The sequence below is a fragment of the Ostrea edulis genome, chromosome 1 (genome assembly GCF_947568905.1).
Source record: "Ostrea edulis chromosome 1, xbOstEdul1.1, whole genome shotgun sequence".
Classification (NCBI taxonomy): domain Eukaryota; kingdom Metazoa; phylum Mollusca; class Bivalvia; order Ostreida; family Ostreidae; genus Ostrea; species Ostrea edulis.
This window is the reverse complement of record NC_079164.1, coordinates 62,233,646-62,257,437: the sequence shown is the minus strand read 5'-3', so window position 1 is coordinate 62,257,437 and position 23,792 is coordinate 62,233,646. Positions and strand designations below refer to the sequence as shown.

The 23,792-nt window shown below is 34.5% G+C and overlaps 2 protein-coding genes across 11 annotated transcripts in view; one reads left to right on the top strand and one right to left on the bottom strand.

The window, feature by feature from the left end:
- Positions 1-18,242, top strand: part of LOC125648322 (galactoside alpha-(1,2)-fucosyltransferase 2-like) — a 34,217-nt gene extending 15,975 nt beyond the window's left edge. For 4 of the 7 annotated variants that reach the window (XM_048875340.2, XM_048875322.2, XM_048875349.2 and 1 more), the window contains 3 exons: positions 1,776-1,807; positions 11,112-11,131; positions 14,622-18,242. In XM_048875340.2, coding sequence (XP_048731297.1) covers positions 1,800-1,807; positions 11,112-11,131; positions 14,622-15,745 — 1,152 coding nt within the window. In that variant the 5' untranslated portion in view covers positions 1,776-1,799 and the 3' untranslated portion in view covers positions 15,746-18,242. The remainder of the gene's footprint in view (positions 1-1,775; positions 1,808-11,111; positions 11,132-14,621) is intronic. The other 3 variants (XM_048875367.2, XM_048875311.2, XM_048875313.2) reach the window with 1 other exon arrangement.
- Positions 18,083-23,792, bottom strand: part of LOC125648362 (uncharacterized) — a 37,014-nt gene continuing 31,304 nt past the window's right edge. For all 4 annotated transcript variants that reach the window (XM_048875392.2, XM_048875373.2, XM_048875380.2 and 1 more), the window contains exons 2-4: positions 19,124-19,248; positions 18,910-19,020; positions 18,083-18,387 (exon numbers count right to left, since the gene is read on the bottom strand). In XM_048875392.2, coding sequence (XP_048731349.1) covers positions 18,325-18,387; positions 18,910-19,020; positions 19,124-19,237 — 288 coding nt within the window. In that variant the 5' untranslated portion in view covers positions 19,238-19,248 and the 3' untranslated portion in view covers positions 18,083-18,324. The remainder of the gene's footprint in view (positions 18,388-18,909; positions 19,021-19,123; positions 19,249-23,792) is intronic.

The window sequence follows — 23,792 nt, the reverse complement described above, 5'->3', positions numbered from 1 at the left end:
AGTCAAAAGATAACTCTTGCCGGGACGGCACAATGTATTATGCAGTTAGTCAGTTGCATCAATGTGACAAAGGTATAAAACGAATAAAATATATTATTAGTATTATAGGTGGTTAAATCTTTATGGTTTCTTTACCATCATTTTAACATGACTTTTTCAAGTGTATAATTCTATATTTATTTCAACTACCGGGTATTGTATTTTATATCATTTGATTGTACGGCGTGGAACTTTTTCATGCATATCATGTTTTAAATTTTAGTAATTTTACTTCTCATTATTGATGTTTTACTAGCATTGTTTTGATATTATCTGTCTTAATGCTATTGTAATTTCCTTTTACTACTTTTATAACATGCTGTATCATTTTTATTGTGTGCAGCGCTTTGGAGTGGTTATTTATAGTTATATAGGGCACTATATAAGTAAATATTATTATCATTATCATTATTATTGATCTGACGGGAAAAGTAGTAGAGTACGTCGAATCGCAACATCTCGGATTTAAATCAACTGTTACTAAAGGAACTTGATTTCTGAACATGTCTATGAGAATTTTAATGTCTTGAATTCTGCCTAATGTTAAATATACATGTAAACTAGCGGTGATGCAGGCACATGTAGCAACATCTCCCCCTCCCCTATTACTTTTATAACAACTGTTCTCGTTATTATGACATGCAAAGTTCGATATATTGACTAACCCCCCCCCCCCCCCCCCCCCCCTCACTTTTTAAAAAATGATAGTGGAAATATGAGATAAAAGTGATGAATTTATTGCCTTTACATTTATTTCGGCAGACTAGTCACAGGGGCTAAGCCCGTTTTGGGTCCGAACTCTGTGATACCATAAACCTATATTTACTATATTCATGGTATCAGAGTTCGGGCCCAAAACGGGCTTAGCCCCTGTGAGACTGATTCTGTGGTTGTGCGTAACAAAGAAGGATAACTCTACTTAATTTAAGATTCGGGCTTGGACTGTACAATATTCTTGTGCAAAAGCAGACTGCAAGTCATTGTAATTGTTTTCTTCCTAGAAAGTATAAACAAACTCAGTCAGGTAATTACTACCACAAAATGATGCAAGGCAGGGCCAGCATGGCGGCCATATTGCTCATTTACGTGCATGTAGGAGCACTTAATAGCCCTAGACCACTCGTGGAGTTAAGATCAATATTGATCGTAAATCGCAAGTCGTAACTTTTAGTGAAACAGTTGTACGTGCTACGTTCACGTTTAAGTCTACATTTACGTTCTACGATCGTTTTGTGAAACGGCTGCCTGACCTTGCTGTTCCATTTAATATAACATTTACTTACGAACCATGTTTGCAAATGTGTACATCATAGACCTAAAACGCATTGTATAGTCAGTTCAGTTGGTATTGATTTATTAAAATACCAATGAAATGTGTTTATTGGGGGAGAAGATAAAAATCACCAGCATTATAGGAAAATTTGCATGACATGCTTCTGCACATCATATAGTTTTCTACAATATTTACTGGGAATATGATGACTGCTACGGTCATCATATTCCCAGTAATGACAACAAAACAACACTTCATTGACAATTACATAAAGTAGTATTGTTTGGTAATGTAAATGGAAACCAAACCCTTGGTAAAAGATATAGGTTCACAAACGTCAATAGATATTGGCATTTTAATACTTGTAAATATGCTTTTTGAAACAAGATTACAAAGTTTGCAAATTTAGATGGATTTTTATTTCAATAATGGATTTGATGATAAATCTTTGGTGTATATATAGGTAGATTGAAGCTTACTCCACACAATGACCAGGTATGTAGAAAATGAACATAATTTGACATTTAATTAAAGAGATAGTAAAGGTCATTTTGTTGAAAAAAAATTAAAAAGTAAAATCCAAATGACCTGTACAAGTCATTCCCTGTAAATAATAACAATTTATAGAAGTAAAATCCAAATGACCTGTACAAGTCATTCCCTGTAAATAATAACAATTTCATGCATTTATTTGCCTTTCTTTCCAAGTTTAAAATGATTATAATCTAAAGATTACATTACCAGAAATTTTTGCTTTCTGGACAAAAATTCAATCTGCTATTTAAGTTGGCGCCTAATGCAACTTTAAACAAACATGCAGTTATTTCAAAATTTATAAATATTATACATTGTATAATTCATTTATCTTAATTTTTAAAAATACATTGTAATATTAGAAAGGAATAAGATGATTTTGGGTGAGAGAGAAAAAACACACAAAAAATGAGCTTTACAGTTAAATATCTCTTTAATAGCCAAAGTATGTTCCTTGAGTGGTTCTAAAAAATTTGTGGTTTTACGATACAGAACCTAAAAAAGTGCCATTTGGCTTTTCTGCTCTGCTATCTTCCATGTACTTACAATCAAACTTTTATGTCACTTCTTGTAGGATCCTCTAAGGGTCCTTTTGCTTTCGCTAATGCTTGGTTTTTAAATATTTATCTTATAGTGTCCCTCATTGTCTAAATTAAGCTTGGTATTATTTGCCATTTTGTGCTATTTAATGATTATGTACATCAATGCTTAAAATAATTTTTCAGTAGTATTTTATATTTCCTAAAGGATCAATTTAGGGTAACAAAAGAAAAAACCTGTTAGTCCAGATCTTAGTGCAGAAGGTTCACCCATATCATTCTTGATAGTCACCTAAGACTTTGTAAATGTAATTGATTGTTTTTCAATGTAGACATAGATGTAAACTTTTGATAGATCTCTTACAGTGATGTACCAGCATGTTGCATGTATTGTTTACACATTTTGAGCTTTATGATATTTCACATTTTTGTAGTGGTACATGTGTAGCAGACAGTATAGAGAGAACTTATACTGCCTTGCTTGTGAGCTAGCTTTTCTAGTGATGTGGTAGAGTCTCTCTCTTGATTACTCAAGTTAAGCAATGGCGAGCGTGATAATCAGCCCTTGACTAGGTGACCACTACACGTCACACATGTATATATATATCCGGACAAGACATTTATTTCTGGCAACAATAAAACATGTCACTGGAGCATGATACATGTATTTGAATCATAAAAATGGAAATTTGAAGAAGTACATGCATGCAGATACAGTACTACATGTATGTCGTTATCGATAAAACAGATAGTAACTGTTCCACCGCCAGATGGTCGGCATTAAATGTGAAAGTCATGGGTCTTTGATTCAGACACGACCTTCAAAATTGAGGTGTGTTGTTGCAGTAGGTGTGACATGTTAAGGAATCAGATTGGTTCCTGGAAATGATATAAGCCTGAAGCAGGAATGTACAATTTTTGGATTTTTTTTTCCATGGGTAATTAATTAGTATATAACAAGAAATGTGTGTATTACAATAATAAGAATAGTGATCTATAAGTTTTGGGTTTTTTCCCTATGAGAATTGTAAGTGTCAACGTTGGGCGAGAATGTGAAATATTCTTGTATAGCATGCTTTGGTTTTTATACGCCCGTCTTAAGACGGGCCGTATTATGTTATGGCCTTCATGTCCGTCTGTCTGTCCGTCCGTCTGTTAGCTTTTTCGTGTCCGGCTCATAACTTAAATACTATAAGGCCTAGAATAATCAAACTTTGTCAGTTGATACATCTTGGGTAGAAGGTGTGTCGCACATTAAAACCAGGTCGCTCTGACTTTTAATTAAGAAGATATGGCCAAATATGGTAAAACCCTGTCCGGCTCATAACTTGAAAACTATTTGATCTAGAATCATGAAACTTGGTCATCTTATGCATCTTAGGTAGAAGGTGTGTCGCACTGTACTTTAAGGTCACTGTGACATTTAGTTGAAGTGATTTTTTGAAAAAAGTATGTTATAATTGGTACAATCCCTACTCATATAAGAGTTTTGTAGAAAACCTCATTCAAAAATGTTACATCAAGAAAACACATATTTTTTTTATGATATACTGTACAGCTTCTTTTTAGCCTATGTAATGTTTCCTTTGTTTCTAACAATAACATGAGAAATTCCACTTGTCCCATGGGAGTAGCATGCAAAGGGCATTTTGACAAGACTAATTAATGAGTTTTGTGTAGAGCATCTCTGATCAACATGATCAAGCAGGTGTTATCTTTATCTCTAGGGAATTGGGCAGAGAGATCTTAGCCTCTTAATTGCAGATATACCAGAAATTATTTCTGAAAGTGAATTTGTTTGTTGTGGTTAGTCTTTATTTTCAAAATTAATTTGACATTGTACTATATAATTTTTAATTTTTTTTCTCAGCAACCTATATGCAGAGTATCATTTCTCACTAAGACAACAAATGGTTGCAATATGTATAAAGGCCTATTTTAATGATTAGTATTTTGATGTTTTGTTATGGCTGTGGCATTGTTCAGAAAAAAGATATACAATGAACAAAGCTGCAGATTGGGCATTTGTGTAAATCTGAACAGATGAAATAGTATTGCAATAACCATATTAAAAAATGTTAATTCAAGAAACTACACATTCTTCATTATATACACTGTACTATACAGCAGTATATAACAAACAAATTATTTCTTTTGTGTCAGTAACAAGAGAAATTTCCCTTGTCCCATGGGTGTAATTATCAAGCAATTCAGGAGGCATTTTGCTAACAGAAAAATTGCATTCTGTCAAATTACAGATTAATTAATGAGTTTAGAAGATTTCTGTTACAGCAATCTGATCAAGGAGGTGCTATCTATATCTCTTGCAATCGGGAATTGGGCAGAGGAATCTGGCCTTCTAATTGATCTGTCAAATTTTAGAACAGTTCTAAGTGGTAGCCATTACTTTGAAAGTTAATTTGGTATAAAGTTTAAGAATTAATATGATATTGTAAAATATATTTTTATTTTATATCTCAACAACAAGGTGCAGATTGTCATGTCTCACTAAGATGACAGTTTTACAGTCTAAGAATAAACATAATGACTAATGTTTGATGTTTTATTACGCTGTGCATTGTTCTTCATTCCTTAAAATACAATGAGCAAAGCTGCAGATGTGCATTTCTCAAGTCTAACACAACCAGTTGAGAAATATATGATGTATTATTTTTTTCTAATTAATAACTACACCATAGGAGATGCACCAGTATTTGAAATAACCGTTTTTAATCTATATTTATTTATATTGACATCACCATGCATATTTTACTTTTATACTTGAAGATTTGACAAAGGCAGATACTGATATATGTATTTTTTGATATGTTGAATAAATCAACCTTTTTGAGTACTCCCATTTATTGTAAGTTGTTTGCTTGGATAAAGGGCTATCTTGCACTTTAATCATTTCATTGAAACCATTTGGGAAAATGTTTTTATATCCTTTTAAAAATCATTAAGCTTACATTATCAATATTTGAAGCAATGTCACATGAGGCCATAAAGTAGGTAAGATTCTTAAAGGAAGGTTGACATTTGGTTCCATGCATACCTATCTCTTCATGGTGATATGTTCATGTTAACAATATGTGACGGGCGTATCATGTGCCGTGGCGGTGCACTTTATTAGCTCAAGTGAGCTATTCTGATCGCCTGTTGTCCGTCGTCTGTAAACTTTTTACATTTTCGACTTCTTCTCCAGAACCACTTGGCCAATTTCAACCAAACTTGGTCAAAAGCATCTTTAGGTGAAGGGCTTTCAAGGTTGTTCAAATGAAGGGCCATGTCCCTTTCAAAGGGGAGATGATCACAAAAATAGGGTGGGGTCATTTAAAAATCTTCTCAAGAACCACTGAGCCAGAAAAGCTGAGATTTACATGAAAGCTTCCTGACATAGTGCAAATTCAAGTTTGTTCAAATCATGCCCCCCCCCCCTCCCAGTGTAGAATGGGGTCACAAGGGGGGATCAAAGTTTTGCATACAAATATATAGGGAAAATCTTTAAAAATCTTCTTCTCAAGAACCACCGAGCCAGAAAAGCTGATTTTTACATGAAAACTTTCTGAAATAGTGCAGATTCAAGTTTGTTCAAATCATGGCCCCCGGGGGTAGGATGGGGCCACAATAGGGGATCAAAGTTTTACATACAAATATATAGGGAAAATCTTTTAAAATCTTCTTCTCAAGAACCACTGGGCGCGGGTTCGAATCCCGCTCGTGCCGGTAAGTGAAAAAGTTTCTCAGTTTACTTTCGGAAGGTCGGTGGTCTCTTCCCAGGTACATTATATCTGGGTTCTCTCGTCCACCAATAAAAACTGGGTGCCACCATATAACTGAAAAATTGTTGGTGTGGCGGAAAACATCAATCAATCAAGAACCACTGAGCCGGAAAAGCTGCTATTTACATGAAAGCTTCCTAACATAGTGCAGATTTATGTTTGTTCAAATTATGGCCCCCGGGGGTAGGATGGGGCCACAATAGGGGATCAAAGTGTTACAAATATATAGGGAAAATCTTTAAAAATCTTTTTCTCAAGAACCACTGAGCCAGAAAAGCTGATTTTTACATGAAAGCTTTCTGACATAGTGCAGATTCAAGTTTGTTCAAATCATGGCCCCCGGGGGTAGGATGGGGCCATAAGGGGGAATCAAAGTTTTACATACAAATATTGGGAACATTTTTAAAAATCTTCTCAAGAACCATTGGGCCAAAGAAGTTGACATTTACATGAAAGCTTTCTGACATAGTGAAGATTCAAGTTTGCAAAAATCATGGCCTCCAGGGGTAGGTTGGGGCCATAATAGGGACTAAGGTTTTACATGCAAATAAATATGAAAGTCTTCAGATATGGGCCAAGGTGACTCAGGTGAGCGATGTGTCCCATGGGCCTCTTGTTCATTAAGTTATGGCCCTTGGACTTAGAAAAATAGCATGAATTGTTAGTTTACATCCAAGTTTCTTATCTCTGTAGATAAAAGTACTACACTCATTAAAACTTCTAGCATAGTAATACAACAATATAACTAAATTATTCATGATCACCTACATGTCACAGTTTATTAACTTGGTTAAAGACCTAATTAAAGCTAATCATGAATTTCTCTTTTTTCCCCCAGGTCTATAGTCTCTACTCGAATAGTATTTGATTTCCTATCTTGGTTCCCCAATTTTCCCTTTTACCATAACCTACATAATGAATAATGTTGTGGTACAGTAATTTTTGCAAGAATGCTTGATTTTTGTCAGTTTTTCATGAATTTCGATTCCAGGACAGAGGTGCCCTAAAAAAATATTATCATAAATTGTACTTAAGGTGGATCCTTAGTCCTGGATTTTTGGGGTTTAGGTAGCATTTTTTTGTTTGGAATCAATAAATTAACATTCAGAGTAATGAAAAAAGGCAAAACAGTTAAAGATTTCCATATTAATTTTCATTACATACACCACTAAAGTCATGTACCCCCAATGTAGGTTTTTAGCTCTTCTGAGCCAAAGGCTCAAAGAGCTAATGCTATGGCCATTTGTGCGGTGTGCGTAAACTTTTTAGAAAAAGGGCTATAACTCAAGAACCCCTTGGCCAATTTCTTTCAAATTTGGTACAGGGTATCATTGGCCCAAGGGCTTTCATACATACTAAATAAAGGGATGTGACCCTTTAACAAGGGGAGATAATCAGGAAAATACAAACAAAAGTAGTGGTTGCTAAAAAATCTTCTTCTCAAGAACCACAGGGCAGATTATCACCAAAGTTACACATAAGGATGAGGATATGTTGTAGATTAAAAATTGTTCAAGGCATTACCCTGGGGCAAAGGGCGTGGTCTCAAGGTCACTTCAAAGTTGACCTAAATTTAAAAAATTTTTAAATTCCTTAAATCTTAGATATTTTAGCCATTATAAGGACTAGGATCATCAAATTTTGACAGTTGATGCATCTTAGGACCTTGTGTCAAGTTGTCTCAAAAGTAGGTCACGGTGACCTACTTTTTGAATTTTGCAGGTATTTATTTTAAAATTAATTTTGATGCATATCTTGGACACTTTGAAGCCTATGATCATCAAAACTTGTCAGTTGGTGGATCATGGGACCTTGAAATGCGTCAACTGAAAAATAGGTCACCGTGACCTACTTTCTGAATTTTATGGCTTATCATTTATAGATATATTTTAAGTTGTTATTTCAAATACCGAGAGGTTTAGAATCATCAAATCTTGTAAGTTGATGCATCTTGAGGCCTTGAAACATATTTATAAAAAAGTAGGTCACAGTGACCTACTTTTTGAATTTTGCAGATATTCAAATTTCACATTTTCAATTTTAGATGCATATTTTGGGCACTGTAAAACCTAGGATCATCAAACTTTGTCAGTTGATGCGTCTTCGTCTTCGGTTTCTGTCGACCAAAAAGTAGGTCACCGTGACCTACTTTTGGTATTTGACAGCTAAATTACTATATTTCAGACACTATTTGACCTACAATCATCAAACTTTGACAGTTGATGCATCTTGAGTCAACGGAGTGTGTCGACCAAAAAGTAGGTCACCTTGACCTACTTTTGGAATTTGACGGCTATATTTATATATTCAGATACTATTTGACCTACAGTCATCAAACTTTGTCAGTTGATGCGTCTTGCATGTTCAAAGGGTGTTGACCAAAAAGTAGGTCACCTTGACCTACTTTTGGAATTGGACGGCTATATTTATATAATTCAGATACTATTTGACCTACAGTCATCAAACGTTGTCAGTTGTTGGGTCTTGCATGTTTGAAGGGTGTTGACGAAAAAGTAGGTCACCTTGACCTACTTTTGGAATTTGACGGCTATATTTATATATTTCAGATACTATTTGACCTACAGTCATCAAACTTTGTCAGTTGATGGGTCTTGCATGTTCGGAGTTCGATGACCAAAAAGTAGGTCACCATGACCTACGATTGGAATTTGACAGCTATATTTCAATATTCAAATACTAATTGGCTTAAAATCATCAAACTTTGTCAGTTGATATTTCTTGGGTTCTCAAAATGTGTAAACCAAAAAGTAGGTCACATTCACCTACTTTTTTTGAATTCTTAGGATTTAACTAAAGATTTAGAATACTAAGAGGCTAAGAATAGAAATGGTGGGGTTGTACAATTTATCAGAAGAGCGATTCTAGGCCCTTGGGCCTCTTGTTATGAAATTCATTGGAAACAGTTATTTGTTGTTTATTTTAATATAAAAACAACAAAATATTTTTTGAATTGCATTTATTTATCGGGAAACATGTCAATAACTTAAACACGTCATTTTCGATATGTTCATTAAGTTTAGAATAATATGTGCAAAATTATTGAATTAGCGTTATTCTCCAAAATGTTAAAAAACAAACAAATGTGGACGCATTTTCCTTACAGCATGGTTTACATATCATTTTTATGCCCCCCTTTGAAAAAGAGAGGGCATATTGTTTTGCACCTGTCGGTCGGTCTGTAGACCATGTGTTGTCCGCTCAATATCTTGAGAACCATTCACTTGATGATAATGATATTTCATATGTGGGTTAGTTATGAGTAGAAGAGGATCCCTATTGTTTTTCAGGTCAGGTCAAGGGTCAATCTACTCTGGACATAGGAATATAATGTCCGCTCAATATCTTGAGAACCCTTTGCTTGAAAGACATCAAACTTGGCACACTGGTACATCCTAAGGAGTAGATGACCCCTATTGATTTTGAAATCATTTGGTCAAGGGTCAAACTGGGCATAGTAATATACTGACCATTCAATGTCTAGAGAACCCTTTGCTTGACAGACATCAAACTTGGTACGCCAGTACATCTTCAGAAGAAGATGACCCCCATTGATTTTGAGGTCACATGGTCAAAGGTCAAGGGTCAAACTGGACATAGGAATATACTGTCCATAAAATATCTCGAGAACCCTTTGCTTGACAGACATCAAACTTGATATACTGGTACATCTTCAAGAGAAGATGACCCCTAATGATTTTGAGGTCACATGGTCAAAGGTCAAGGGTCAAACTTGACATGGGAATATACTGTCTGCTCAGTATCTTGAGAACCCTTTTCTTGACAGACATCAAACTTGGTACACTGATACGACTTCAGGAGAAGACGACCACATTGATTTTGAGGTCACATGGTCAAAGGTCAAGGGTCACACTAGACAGGAATATACTGTCCCTTCAATATTTTGAGAACCCTTCGCTTGACAGACATTAAACTTGGTACACTGGTACATCTTCAGGAGAAAATTACCCATATTTATTTTGAGGTCACATGTTTAAAGGTCAAGGGTCAAACTGGACATAGGAATATACTGTCCGTTCAATATCTTGAGAACCCTTTGCTTGACAGACATCAAATGTGGTACACTGGTACGTCTTCAGGAGAAGACGACCCCTATTGATTTTCAGATCACATGGTCAAGGGTCAAACTGGACATTGGAATATACTGTCTGCTCCATATCTTGAGAACCCTTTGCTTGACAGACATTAAACTTGGTACACTGGTACATCTTCAGGAAAAGATGACACCTATTGATTTTGAGGTCATGTGGTCAAAGGTCAAGGGTTAAACTGTACATAGGAATATACTGTCCGCTCAATATCTTGAGAACCCTTTGCTTGACAGACATCAAACTTGGTACACTGGTACATCTTCAGGAGAAGATGACTACTAATTATTTTAAGGTCACATGGTCAAAAGTCAAGGGTCAAATTGGACATAGGAATATACTGTTAGCTGAGCTATTTAAAATCACTCGGGATTAAATTTTATGTAATTTCATGAAAAGACACAGATAATGATTCCTTATCACCTTGGTAAAATGTTTGTCAAAAATAAAGGAAATCTATCGCATTATGGACTTGATAAATAATTTAATGAAAACAGAGTTATTGTCCTTGGATTCAATATTTTGAAACATATCATTGACTATTCAAATATAACTAAGACTTTTGAAATATTTTTTTTGGCTAACAAGATTTTTACAATAACTATTGAAAAAGATTCCAACAAAATTTATGTTCCTGTCATTAAATCATTGACTTTGCAAAATCCTATGACGTCACAGGAGTGTGGAACTACGTTAAATGAAGTTACTTGTACTAATTCATATTTTGATCATTTGTGTTTTTCTTTCAGTAATTATCATATATTCAAGAATAAGTTACTAGTATTTTACACTCATGAAAAGGTTTATCTTTTTTCAGATCATGCTTTAGGATGCAAGGTAAATTTCTTGAAATCTCTTTGAAATTTATTTTATCTTTATTTATTTTTATTAGGCTGCCTAAAGTTAATTCTACGTTTAACGTCACCCGCGCGCGTAGGTTTCGGCGAAATTGCCGTTTTGAAAAAACAAACAAATCCGAATTTGAAGTAGTCGTTCAGGTTTGGTTTTTCATTTAGCAACTTAATTTTACATCCCGCGTAAGAGAATTGGATCAGAGGTCCTTACATGAAGAAAATGGAAGTATTTGCCACTATTAAAGTAAAGAAAATGTACAAAGATGGTTTGAACCGAACTAATCTCAGCGAGATTCGTCGAGGCTAGATATTTGGACTGACGCCTCTTCCGAATGTCCGAGCAGTGTCACACATAGTTTCTGTGGAAACGAGGGGCTTATTTATATTCGGTCTTTCTAGAAAGACCGAATATAAATAACCCCCTCGTTTCCACAGAAACTATGTCACACAAAGTGATTTGGGAAATTTTGCTTGAACTTCAGCCGGTTTTTGCGATTAAAATGGGTTAAAATGAATTCCTTGACCGCTTCAACTGTTCGCCTTAGACATCCTATTAACTCCCTATCACAATGAAACATGCATTTTTTTGGTACCTTTACATGCTGTAAATCCCACAGTAAATAAAGATGGCTATTTTGGAAGCCGTTGCAAATGGCTACCATTTCATATTTACCTTCTCAACACTGAAGAGTTCCGACATACTATTTCATGACAGTTTGTACTACGATTAGAAATACAGAACTTACTGATTGATAATTACTTTGTACAAGGCATTTGATCATAAAAATTAAAAGGACTAAAAAGAAAACTGTAATATTTTAATCAATTTATGTGAAAGCGTCCTAAACTATCGGAACCCTGCCTTGTATTTGTAGAAGTGAAGGTACAGTCCTGATCGTTTAGTTGTGGTACACCAAATTAGCATCTTCCTTTCAAAACTAATTAATGCTACATAGAAAATTGTATAACCAAAACAAAAACAAAAATCAACACAAAACAAAGTAAAGCATATTTTAAACTTTAAGATGTGTCATTACAAAAATGTATGAAATATTGTCATCATAATTTTAATTTTAACTAGGAGTCACATGTGTCTAGCAACTATTTCCACAAAAGGAAAAGTTTTCCTTTAGTTTGCTATGTTTGTGGTGATGAAAATCCATTGAATGTACCACCTGATAATATCGCAGGCCACTACTCTGCTCACCCCATCTGCATGGTGTGTTCGCAGAAGGGTTACAAACCCAGATTAAGGAAAAGGTCTTTGCTGGGAAAACGCAAAAATTGACTTGGACTTGAAAATCAAATCCTACAATGTGTTTAATTTGACATATTACTATTTGGTCACTAAATTGGGTGATTTTAATTGACTTGGACTTGAATATACAACTCTACAATGTCTATTATTGGAAATTGTTGATTTTTGGGTCACTGAATAGGTGATTTTCAATCAATACACATTTGTTTAAAAATTTTGTTTGTTTATTTTTTTCCTCCCTCCCTCGTAGGTTTTGAAGTTTTGAGGTGATGTTAAACGTAGAATTAATTTTGAACAGCCTTATTGATTGTTTTTAGCTCACCTGAGGTGAAAGCTCAAGTGAGCTTTTCTGATCGACAGTTGTCCGTCGTCTGTAAACTTTTTACATTTTTTACTTCTTCTCCAGAACTACTGGGCCAATTTCAACCAAACTTGGCAAAATGCATCCTTGGATGAAGGGCTTTCAAGTTTGTTCAAATGAAGGGCCATGCCCCCTTTAAAGGCCAGGGGAGATAATCACAAAAACAGGTTGGGGTCATTTAAAAATCTTCTTCTCAAGAACCACTGAGCCAGAAGAGCTGAAATTTGCATGAAAGCTTCCTGACATAGTGCAGATTCAAGCTTGTTGAAATCATGACCCTCGGTGGTAGGATGGGGCCACAATAGGGGATAAAAGTTTTACATACAAATATATAGGGAAAATCATTAAAAATCTTTTGAAGAATCACTGGGCCAGGAAAGTTCAAATTTACAGGACAGCTTCCTGACACAGTGCAGTTCTATTCAGGGTTGTTAAAATCATGGTCCCCAGGAGTAGGATGGGGCCACAATAGGGGATCAAAGTTTTACAAGCAAAGATATCTAAAGAAAATCTTTAAAGATCTTCTTCTCAACAACCATTGGGCCAGAGAAGTTTACATATATATGGAAGCTTCCTGACAAGTGTAGATTCAAGTTTGTAAAAAGCATGGCCCTCGGGTGTAGGTTGGGGCCACAATAGAGATCAAAGTTTTACATACAAATATACAGGGAAAATCTTTAAAATATGGGTCAAGGTGACTCAGGTGAGCGATTTGGCCCATGGACCTTTTTGTTTATATTTAGATTCTACTTTCATATCTGTCAGAATTTCCAGCTGTTGAAATAGAATTACTATATTCATCAATAGTCATATGCACATTGTTCACATCAGCATTGCATTCAATAGGAAATGGCTATCATTACCATTATTACAGATATCAAAGGCAAAAATATTGCAAATGTAAATATTGAGGTATATAGACCTACTGCAAAAATGACAACCAGCTGATCTTTAATCCAGAAAGTGCGTGTCAGATGCAGTAGTATACATCATGAAACATGCGTGCATACACTGCTCACCATAAATAAGTATGCACTCACCAAAATAAGTTACTTGTGCATAAAAAAGGGGTTGCATCATAGATACAGATCTCTCGATGAAAAATGCATACCTTTTACATGTAAACAGATGACATTAGGCTTTTAACTTTTTATATCCTCGTTATTTTTTATAAAATCACTTGATTTTCTGAATTTTCTAAAAAGAAATATTATGCAAACCTTAACTTGAAACTGTTTCAAACTAATTACTAGTACATATTATTGTGTATTTGATGTGTACTTTTATAAGATCCTTCGATTTTTCACCTTAGATAAATCAATATCACAATTTAATAGACTATGCCAAAACTACTGAATGTCCATTAATGTTTCACATATAATTAACTGATTGCCTTACTGAGATAAATTGAAAGTTATACACAGTTAATTAAGATCTTTTTCATTATATTGAATATACATGTATTTCATGCCAAAATGTGTAAAAAGCTTATGTGTATACTGATTTATGGAGGGTAGTGTACATGGATGCATCATCCGTGCAAGTCTGAATCATATTGAAGCTACATTCTAAATACAAAGAACTGGCCCAGGACCTATTGTGAAAATTCTTAACCTGGCCCATCATCAGATACACACGGCTGATGAGTAGAAGACGGTATCAGTCGTGGGTACTGACGATGAACCTGGCCACTCATCCAGAAAATATAGGTTAGATGCAGCATCTGAATCATGAATGCTTGTGTATATCTCTAAAAATAACCTTGCAACCATACACTCTCACATATTACATTATTTGAGCGCAGACTTTTGACTTGTAGCCTTATCATAAAGGTTACTGAATGTTTTCTTTTAGATTTTGTAAGGAGGTTTACAGTAGGCCTGTGCATTGTTCTCCTGTTGGGGGCTGCATTTGTCATGGTGGAATTTTTCTCTATAACTTCATTCACATCAAGAAACCAAATGACAGTCTCTACTGAGGTTAATAAGCCCTTGGATTGGAAATCCGCTAACCGAGTGCAAAATTCTCTCCGTGACAAAAAGGAATATTCTCTGCCTATCCAAAAATCCATCCCAAAGCATGAGCAAAAGTCTATCTCAGTACTGAAAAAGCCCATTGATGTCATAAGATATACAGCAAAACCGAACGTCATCAAACCAGCTCCTACTCATTATGTCACTGTAAATTTCGAAGGACGGCTTGGAAATCAAGTATTTGAATTTGCATCATTATTTGGAATTGCCAAGCATAACAATTTAATACCAATCATTCCTTCAAATGCATTACTACGCAGAATCTTCAAAATTACTGTGGGAAATACTAAGCCTGATATTAAACACACCAAACGATATCATGAGAAAAAAGGTTGCACCTTTGAACCAGCTCTAATGTCTATGGGTGAATCCGAGAACCTATGGATAAAAGGTTACCTTCAAAGTTATAAATATTTTCAGCATGCAGAGAAGGAACTTAGAGAACAATACACATTTCAAGACCATATTGCACAAAAAGCCAAATCCACATTCCAAACCGTTATTGCAACAAAGAAAAGCACCCCTGATACTGTGTATGTGGCTGTTCATGTTCGTCGGGGGGATATGAAAAATAATCAAAATTTTGTTAAGTATGGATATACTATTGCTAGCCTCGATTACATTAACAAAGCAATGAACACATTCCGAAAAGACTTCAAAAATCTGCTGTTTGTTGTGGGATCTGATGACTTGAAATGGTGCAAGGAGAACTTGAAGGAAGATGACACTGTGTTTATCCCCCCTGGCAGCTCTCCTGAAATGGATGTTGCGATATTGACGAACTGTAACCATACAGTGGTGACCGTTGGCAGTTACGGTTGGTGGACTGCGTGGCTTATCAATGGTAAAACAATCTACTATAAAGGCTTTCCAACGCCTAATTCCAATCTGGCTGCCTTGTTCAAGGCAGAAGACTATTACTTACCTGGGTGGATACCGATGTGATTAGAAGACTATTACTTACCTGGGTGGATACCGATGTGATTAGAAGCTTTTATATGCTTTATTTAAGGTACATATGCTCAATTTTTTTAATGTTAAATTTAATGAAGATGCTAAGACTACAGCATTATACAAACATGATAAATAAAATGAGGTTAAGATGTAAATGAAAATAGTTTCAAAATATGACCCTATTTTTTGACACTTCTTCCAAAAGGAGCCCACGGGTTTGTCTTATTAAGACATACTGTGTGCTATTTATCCAATTCTTGGATATGTGCGTTCTACGCTTTAGTATATTACACATCATCAAGCACAAAGAATTTAGTGTGATAGGCCCTTATTCCTATCTATACCGAAGGTGGACTCGGCTATTGTTTTCTGACTACGTGTAAAGAGGGCTCAGGCAATACATGCATCATACAAATAAGACTGATCAAAGATGTCCGAGAGTTAAATTTGTCAAGAATGAACTTAAGATTTTGACCTATTCCTTCATCTGGAATTACCTCAAGGTACCTATAGGTATATTAACAATGCTAGTCTGGAAACAAAAAAATTCTAGTAATTAGGCCTAGAATGTTTTTCAATATTTTTGTTTAGAACTAAATTTTCGGCAATTCTAAAATCATCAGCCAAAATGATTAATATTATCAAGTAATTATGAAAACCCAAATATGGTTTAAAGAGAAATGATATTATCAAATTCATTTTAATGTTTGATTAGATATTGTATTATCTATTTTGAATTATTATTTGAATTTTATGTTGTCATTGAAATAGGAATTTTTAAATTTAATTACTGTACAACACTACAGGAACCAGATATTATTTTATGTACTATAAAAATCATCAATTATTATGTAGATTTTTCATGCATTAATTTTGTTTGTTGTTGTAATGCAGGAATGTTTGTTATTTGTGTAGAGTTGATCCTGTGAGTCTGGACAGTATGTTTCTCACTCAGGGATCTTTATGCTTTTATGTTTTGTCAACATATCAAATAGTTGATTATATTTTGAAGCCAAATGTATATGCTTGGGGTCTTAGTTTGTAAAATCCTAAATTACAATGAAGTCAAGAGAAATTACAGACCTGTAAGATATGAGTAGAAATTATAGTCCTACAAATGTTGTATAGAGATGACAGTCTCACAAGCTCTGAATAGAGATGCTAAGAGTAGAATTGAGTCCTCAAGCTTTGGGTAGAGAGCAGAGTACTACAAACTCTGGCAAGATATTACAAAGAAGGTAGTTTTTGTTGACACATTGTATTCAGTTAGTCTCATAACCTTGAACAATTATTCTCATTACTTTTTCAAATTATCCAACAACTTGATATTCTGAATGTCTAATGATTTTAATGAACAAATCATCTCTTACTATGATATTCAGGGATATTTCAATGTTGCAGCATGCATTTGAAAAAATATATACATGTATAATGATGACCCAACCTTAAAAAAAGAATTGCTTGTAGTGTGATTTGAACTTGTATACACATGTAGTGTCCCATATCAGAATAATTTCCTTTACCATTGGGTCTCACAGAACTGGAAGTGTTTAGAAACTTCTCCTTTGTAAATTTCACTGACAGTTGTTAAGGAATGAAGACTGTTAGACAATTTCTTCTATATATATACCAAATGTCAAGTACTTACAAGGTAGTTGAAAAGGGATGTTCTCTTTGCAATGCCCTTGTTTTAGTTAATTTATACTTCCTTTTCCAGAGTGGAAACCAAATACTCAAATATATGTATATCTTTAAAAAGTTCCAAGCCTTCTTTATGATAACATAATAACAGCGATACAAAATAAAGGACTATGTACATGTTTCCAGTTTGGAGTGTATGGTTCAAGTCTTATTCATCTTTTCAAAAACACTTTTTTTTAAAGTAAGATGTTTGAGATTTGAAATAGAATTTGTTTTTGGTGTTATTTCTTGTATTTTCTTTACATTATAGAGCGATGTTAATTATAGGATACCAGTCGCGTATCTTTGAAAGTCAAAATTTGTAAAATATTCTCCAAGTGGCTTCATATTTGCAGACAGAAATTTATTTTTTTCATCAAAATTACTAAATTTTGGAAAAGGCTAAGATAATATATTAGGTACATATCTTAAGGTTACCAACTATTTTTTTTAAAATTATAACAATACAAGAAAGTTATACATATTTTGATATATGACAAAACCATGTACATCCTTCAAACAATATTATATGATTTTGATTACATAGTAGTAAGAGCACGACTCTGCTGTAGGCAAATTTATGTTGTGTTTGTTTTGGTATCCCATCCATACCAAGATTAGCTTTCGTTTTAAGTACTAGACTACATGTACATTTAATGATTTATTTCATATACGCAATACACTGTTTTACTTTAGCTACCTGTTGCAAGTCTTTGCTTGGGTGAAATTTACACATATATATAACATTTAAGAGTCTGTGTATTACATTCCAATTGAAAATAAAAACACAAAAATAAGATTGCAAAAATGTTCGCTTTCTTTTTCTTGGACGTGTACAGGGTGAAATGTCAAATTACGGAATAGAATTGTCTCCCGTTGCATTTCAAGTTTTACAGTTGAGCAAACTGTTGTGTGGCTTTCTCCATGTCTGGTACAGGCTTTCTGGCAGATGACTTGAAATAGAGAAAAATGATAAGAATACTAGGTATCGGTTAGAAACATAATACCATGATAACCAAGAAGGCATTTATAACAGCATTGATCCAAAACAACTGTACACCCATTAGGCCAAGTAAAATTAATTAGTAGATTATCATTTCCGCCCGCTCCTCGAAAATCGCCCCGCCCCGATTTTTTTTATTTTTCAAAATTACGATTTCCGGATATTTTTATGTTCGGTCCGGTATCGTAAACGTACTTTGTTTCACTTTGCCTTTTAGAAACCCAAATACACATGTAATTATGATTTATAAAGCCTTTTCTCAATGAGAGAAGGCATTTTCGAGGTCAAGAATACCATGGCGAAAAATGAAAAATAAAATCCTCCCACCCGCCCCATTTTTTTGTGAAGTTTGAATGATAATCGACTAATTAATTTTACTTGGCCTTATCTCTGCCAATACAGTGACATGAATATAAAATTCATGAAATGATTTGGTGTTGTACATCACACCGTTTTACTCTTCTATTCTTACCTCGGATGTAGGTTTTTCCTTGGCTGGCTTTGTATTCGGTGCGACAGTCTCTTGTACAGACTTGAAAACCTTGTTAGATTCCTCGGTTTTCCGTTTGTTTTTGAAATTCAACTGGAAAAAAAAAGTACGTTCAAAATCGTTCAGTGCAACTTAATGTTACACATTTAAATATTATAGAGAGAAATATGCAGAAAGAGAAAAAATATCAAAATACCTTCTTTAGATTAGTGTTGACGGATTTGACTTTGGGTTTCCTAATGCCGGCAACCTTGAATACAGCAGATTCCGTCTTCCCTTTGCCTCCCCCTTTCTGTTTACTTTTGCCCATGAGTGACTTATCTTCAAATTTAAAATAATTTCATAAGTATGTCGTTAAATTGTATGAAGTTTATTTAAATATCAAAATGTCTACGTAGTTCAGTGTTCAAACATTTACGGACACCGCACTCATCACGGAATGAAAAGTCAACTGTTTGCATATATTTGCACAAGCGTTGGATTATGAAATATGTGCTTCCAGTACCCAATCTAGCAGAATGCATAAATAGTATATTTTAATTGATCGGTTTTTATTCTTGTAAATCGTACAATGGAGGAGAACCCCGTGCTGTTAAAACGTTGCTGCATATTGATACAGTAATTATAATCTTCGTGGATGATCACTCTTTAGAGCCAATAGAAAAAGCCATGGATATTCGTGTGGTTCTGGTGCAGTATTTGCCAGACCTGCATCAAACACAAAGTTATTCGACGAGAGTGTTTATTGGAATTTATAACGGCCATTTGAGTACCACCAGAAACCATAACTAGAAGCGTTGCCTACTGATATTGTAATAAAATAGGTCTTCTGTCTGAGAACTTGAAAGTCATCATTTTATACGACCAAAAGTAGCAAGATGAGTATTAGCGGTCGGGTGGCCTTTCAATATCTGGGGTGCATATTACATCATCATTGAAAAGAGTTGAATCGTGTTGGTGCAACGAGTGCACTTCTCAAAATTGTTTCGGTAATTTGTGATAAAAAATTAATATCACTAATTATAGTTCTTTTCCATTACAAAATTGAGAACCGAAAGATAACACAGTTATCCATTTCGCCATCTTTGCATGCCAAGAGTTTTCTGTGACACGCCGATTTCACAAAAATGAAAGATACCTTGTTTCACAACACTTGGCTTATCAGTCGTAAAATATAGTTTACATGTACGTTAATTATAGTGAAGGATCGTAATCTACATTTTACATCTAAACCATAGTTTACGCCATAATCTGTTTTGGATTAACAAGTGTTCAATATACATGTAGTTTTGTATGATTTTTAAAAGTGCCCCAATTATCCATAGTTAGCAATCTAAACGGATGTTAATCATAGTTCACGACTCTTAACATGTTTAAGCTGTTGTTAACAGCTGTTAATTATAGCTTACAGACTGAAAACTTATCGTTAACTTTAGATTAAATTTGAAAACTCTACTTTGCATACGATAGTCATAGCTTTGGATGATAAGTATGGTTTCCCCAATTTTAAAACCAGTCTGTGTGAAATCATATTTCACACGATCTATGTCATAATGTGTGGTTAGGACCAATGCTTTATCATAATAATTATATATATCAATGTAACTGGGTAGCCAAGGTATGTTATAACTGTTTGAGCGGACGGTAAATTCTCTGTTCTTCCTTGCAAAGCGCCGTTTTCTGTGAAGATGCAACTACTCCAAAATGATAAATATAGTTACCTCTCTGAACTGTAGTTATAAATATTCAAGTGTGAAGGACATGACCAGAGACGCTTTACGCCAGCTTACATCAAACGCGTAAGCGCTTTGTGAAAAGTATGTTGGCATGGAGCGATGCAGTTCATACCCTCATGTGTTTTAAAAACTTCGGATTTCATTTTCATATTTTCATTTTTAGCCGAGTTGCAACGAAGTTGAACTCGGCTATTGGTTTGGTGATGCGGTCGGGCAGGCGTCAACAATTGGTTTCCGGGTGATAACTCGAAAAGTTTACAATTTAATCAAATGAAACTTTGATATATTGTTGGGTACCAGGTAAGGAAGACCCCTATTGATTTTGGAGAAAAATTGTCAAAGGTCAAGGTCACAGTGACCGAATATAGAATGAAAATTTCAGAAATATTTGGTTTCCGGATGATAACTCAGAAAGTTTACATCCGAATCAAATGATACTTAAAGATATTATTATGTACCAGTTAAGGAAGACCCCTACTGGTTTTGGAGAAAATGGGTCAAAGGTCAAGGTCACAGTGACCGAAAATAGATTTAAAATTCCCCCAAAAATTAGTTTCCGGAGAATAACTTGAAATTTTTTAATTTGAATCAAATGAAACTTGGTTATATTGTTGGATACCAGCAAAGCAAGGCCCCTATTGATTTTGGAGAAAAAATGTCAAAGGTCAAGGTCACAGTGACCTAAAATAGATTGAAAACTTCAGACAAATATGGTTTCTGGACAGTAAACTTGAAAAGTTTAAAACTGAAATTAGTTCTTCACAATTATAAATATGCCACATCATTCCTGACTTTACAATGTATCCCATGCAACTCGGCTTATGCACCCCTGGGTGCATATATTGATTTTTTAATTTTTTTTTTTACTTTCATATCTGTTGGAAATAGTTGTACTATATTTATCCACATTCATACGCATATCGTTCACATTCATGAGGAAATGGCAATCATTTCATTTGGTAGAGATATCGAAGGTAAAAGAAATGTAAATATTTACATGTGCATACTTTACGGATTGAAATTATTGTTAACTACAGAAAAAGTTATAAACTACATATTTAACAGATGATAAACAAGGTTTATCTGATAAATACAGCTTCACGACTCTAAACTCTGCTGTATAATTTTGTATAAATGTATATTTGATTTTGTTCACCTGCAATAATCTCGTGTAATGAGGAAATAAAGAATGAAAGAAATTTATCGTAAAATTAATTTACAACTCGTTAAATTCAGCTGTATGGTTCGATGTTCACCTGTTGTTATTTTTCATAGTGTAAAGAATTGCATTAATGCAGCTGAATTAGTTTTAAAAGTACTTAACTTTAACTACATGCTTGAAAACATTTGCATGTAAAAGAAAACAGTGAAAAAAATTATTTAAAAAGTAAATATAGCGGGAACCCATAAATACATTTGCCGCGATATACATGTATAATACTCGCACACAACTGTATAGTTTGAAAGAGCGTAAAACAACGAATTACTGTGAGGTTTTCTCTTAAACGTGTGGCACGGTATTGTAGTAACAAAATACACAGATAAGCCTGAACTGGACATATGACTGTCACGTGATTTATTTTCTGAATATGCATCAGAAATGGCCGAGTGACAGTTGGTTGGAAACACCGAATTAAAACCAAATAAATAGGTGAAATAATGTATGACATGTAGTTCAGCCTCATAAATATCATCGTCGCAAACCACGGGTTATTGTTTCATTATATTTCATGAAACAATAACCCGTGGTTTGAGACGATGGATAAATATGTACGTGCGATAATATTTAACAGTGTTTTTACAAGGTGGACAAAATTTGTCTAAATACGGATCATGCAAGCTGAAATATTATTAATATATATTATTGTATTACATGTATAATATATTATTAACGCTCTGTAAACAATAGTTCACGCTTGATAACCCTAGTTTAATAAATGTCAAAATATGTTTCTCTAATTTGGTGAAATCTGTATGCCATAGTTTTATATACACACTACAGGCACCTGAAGTGTGGATAGCGTGTATATGATATTTTGTACATAGCTTCCTCAAGCCTCTGTATAATGAAAAATACAATAACTTAAATGTGGGATTTTCCGAGGACCACCATCATAAGTTGATCTGAATAGCCATTTTCTACTTTCTGTAATCTATTAAGATGACCATTTGTGAGATAGTAATATATGTATTATATTAGTATCTTTACATTATACTTACATATTAGAATCTTATAAGTGGTCATCTCAATAGCTTACAGAAAGTAGAAACTGACTATACAAAACGACTTATGAGGGTGATCGGTGGGGGATTCGCATATTTTAGATAAATTATTGGTTCTATATAAAGATAATCATTGGGTCTAGAAGGGGGTATGTATCCACACTTCAGGTGCCTGCAGTCCACTCCGCTTCCCATAAACCCTTGGCAGATTACGCCACTAAAACTATGGCCCGGTGTGGCGACCGCGTGTATACAAATAGTTTTCGTCTTACCGTGCGTAAGAGTTCAACAAGGGGAAGCAACTAGTGGGCAACTCGATTAAAAGAAGGTGGGGGAGAGAATGTCCATCGGTACTTTGGGGTAAATGACCCACACATAACCAGCACAAGTCCATCGTTTGAGATTAATCAAATAAACAGCCGATAAACACACATGTTGACATCCATGTTTTTTTGTGAACGAAAGCTATCTTTTCATTGGTTCTAAGGTCAAACCTTGGGTCCAATGAAAATTTTGTCAGTTTTAGTGGCGTAATCTCCGAAGGGTTTGTGGAGAGCTGAGTGTACCGAAAACCTTTGGCTTTCTTAGATGTCTTTGTGCCAAGTATGAATTTATAGTTAAATTCATTACAAATATTCTTCCTCCAAAAGTTTTTCTTTTAACAAAGACTGATCTCGACCTTGGCTGAATGATGTGGATTCAAAGCCAAGGCATATCAAACCTTTGAATTATAAGAAAGTTAGCCTGTAGCGAAAGTAAAATTTCTAACTTTTTTCAGCCTTGACCTTGGTTACGGTAAGTGACTTTGGTTCAAGGTCATGACTCTCTGTCTAGTCATAAGCAATTTTAACACACTAAACAAACTTCTAAGCCCTTTCCATTATAAATACATTTTAAACAACCATT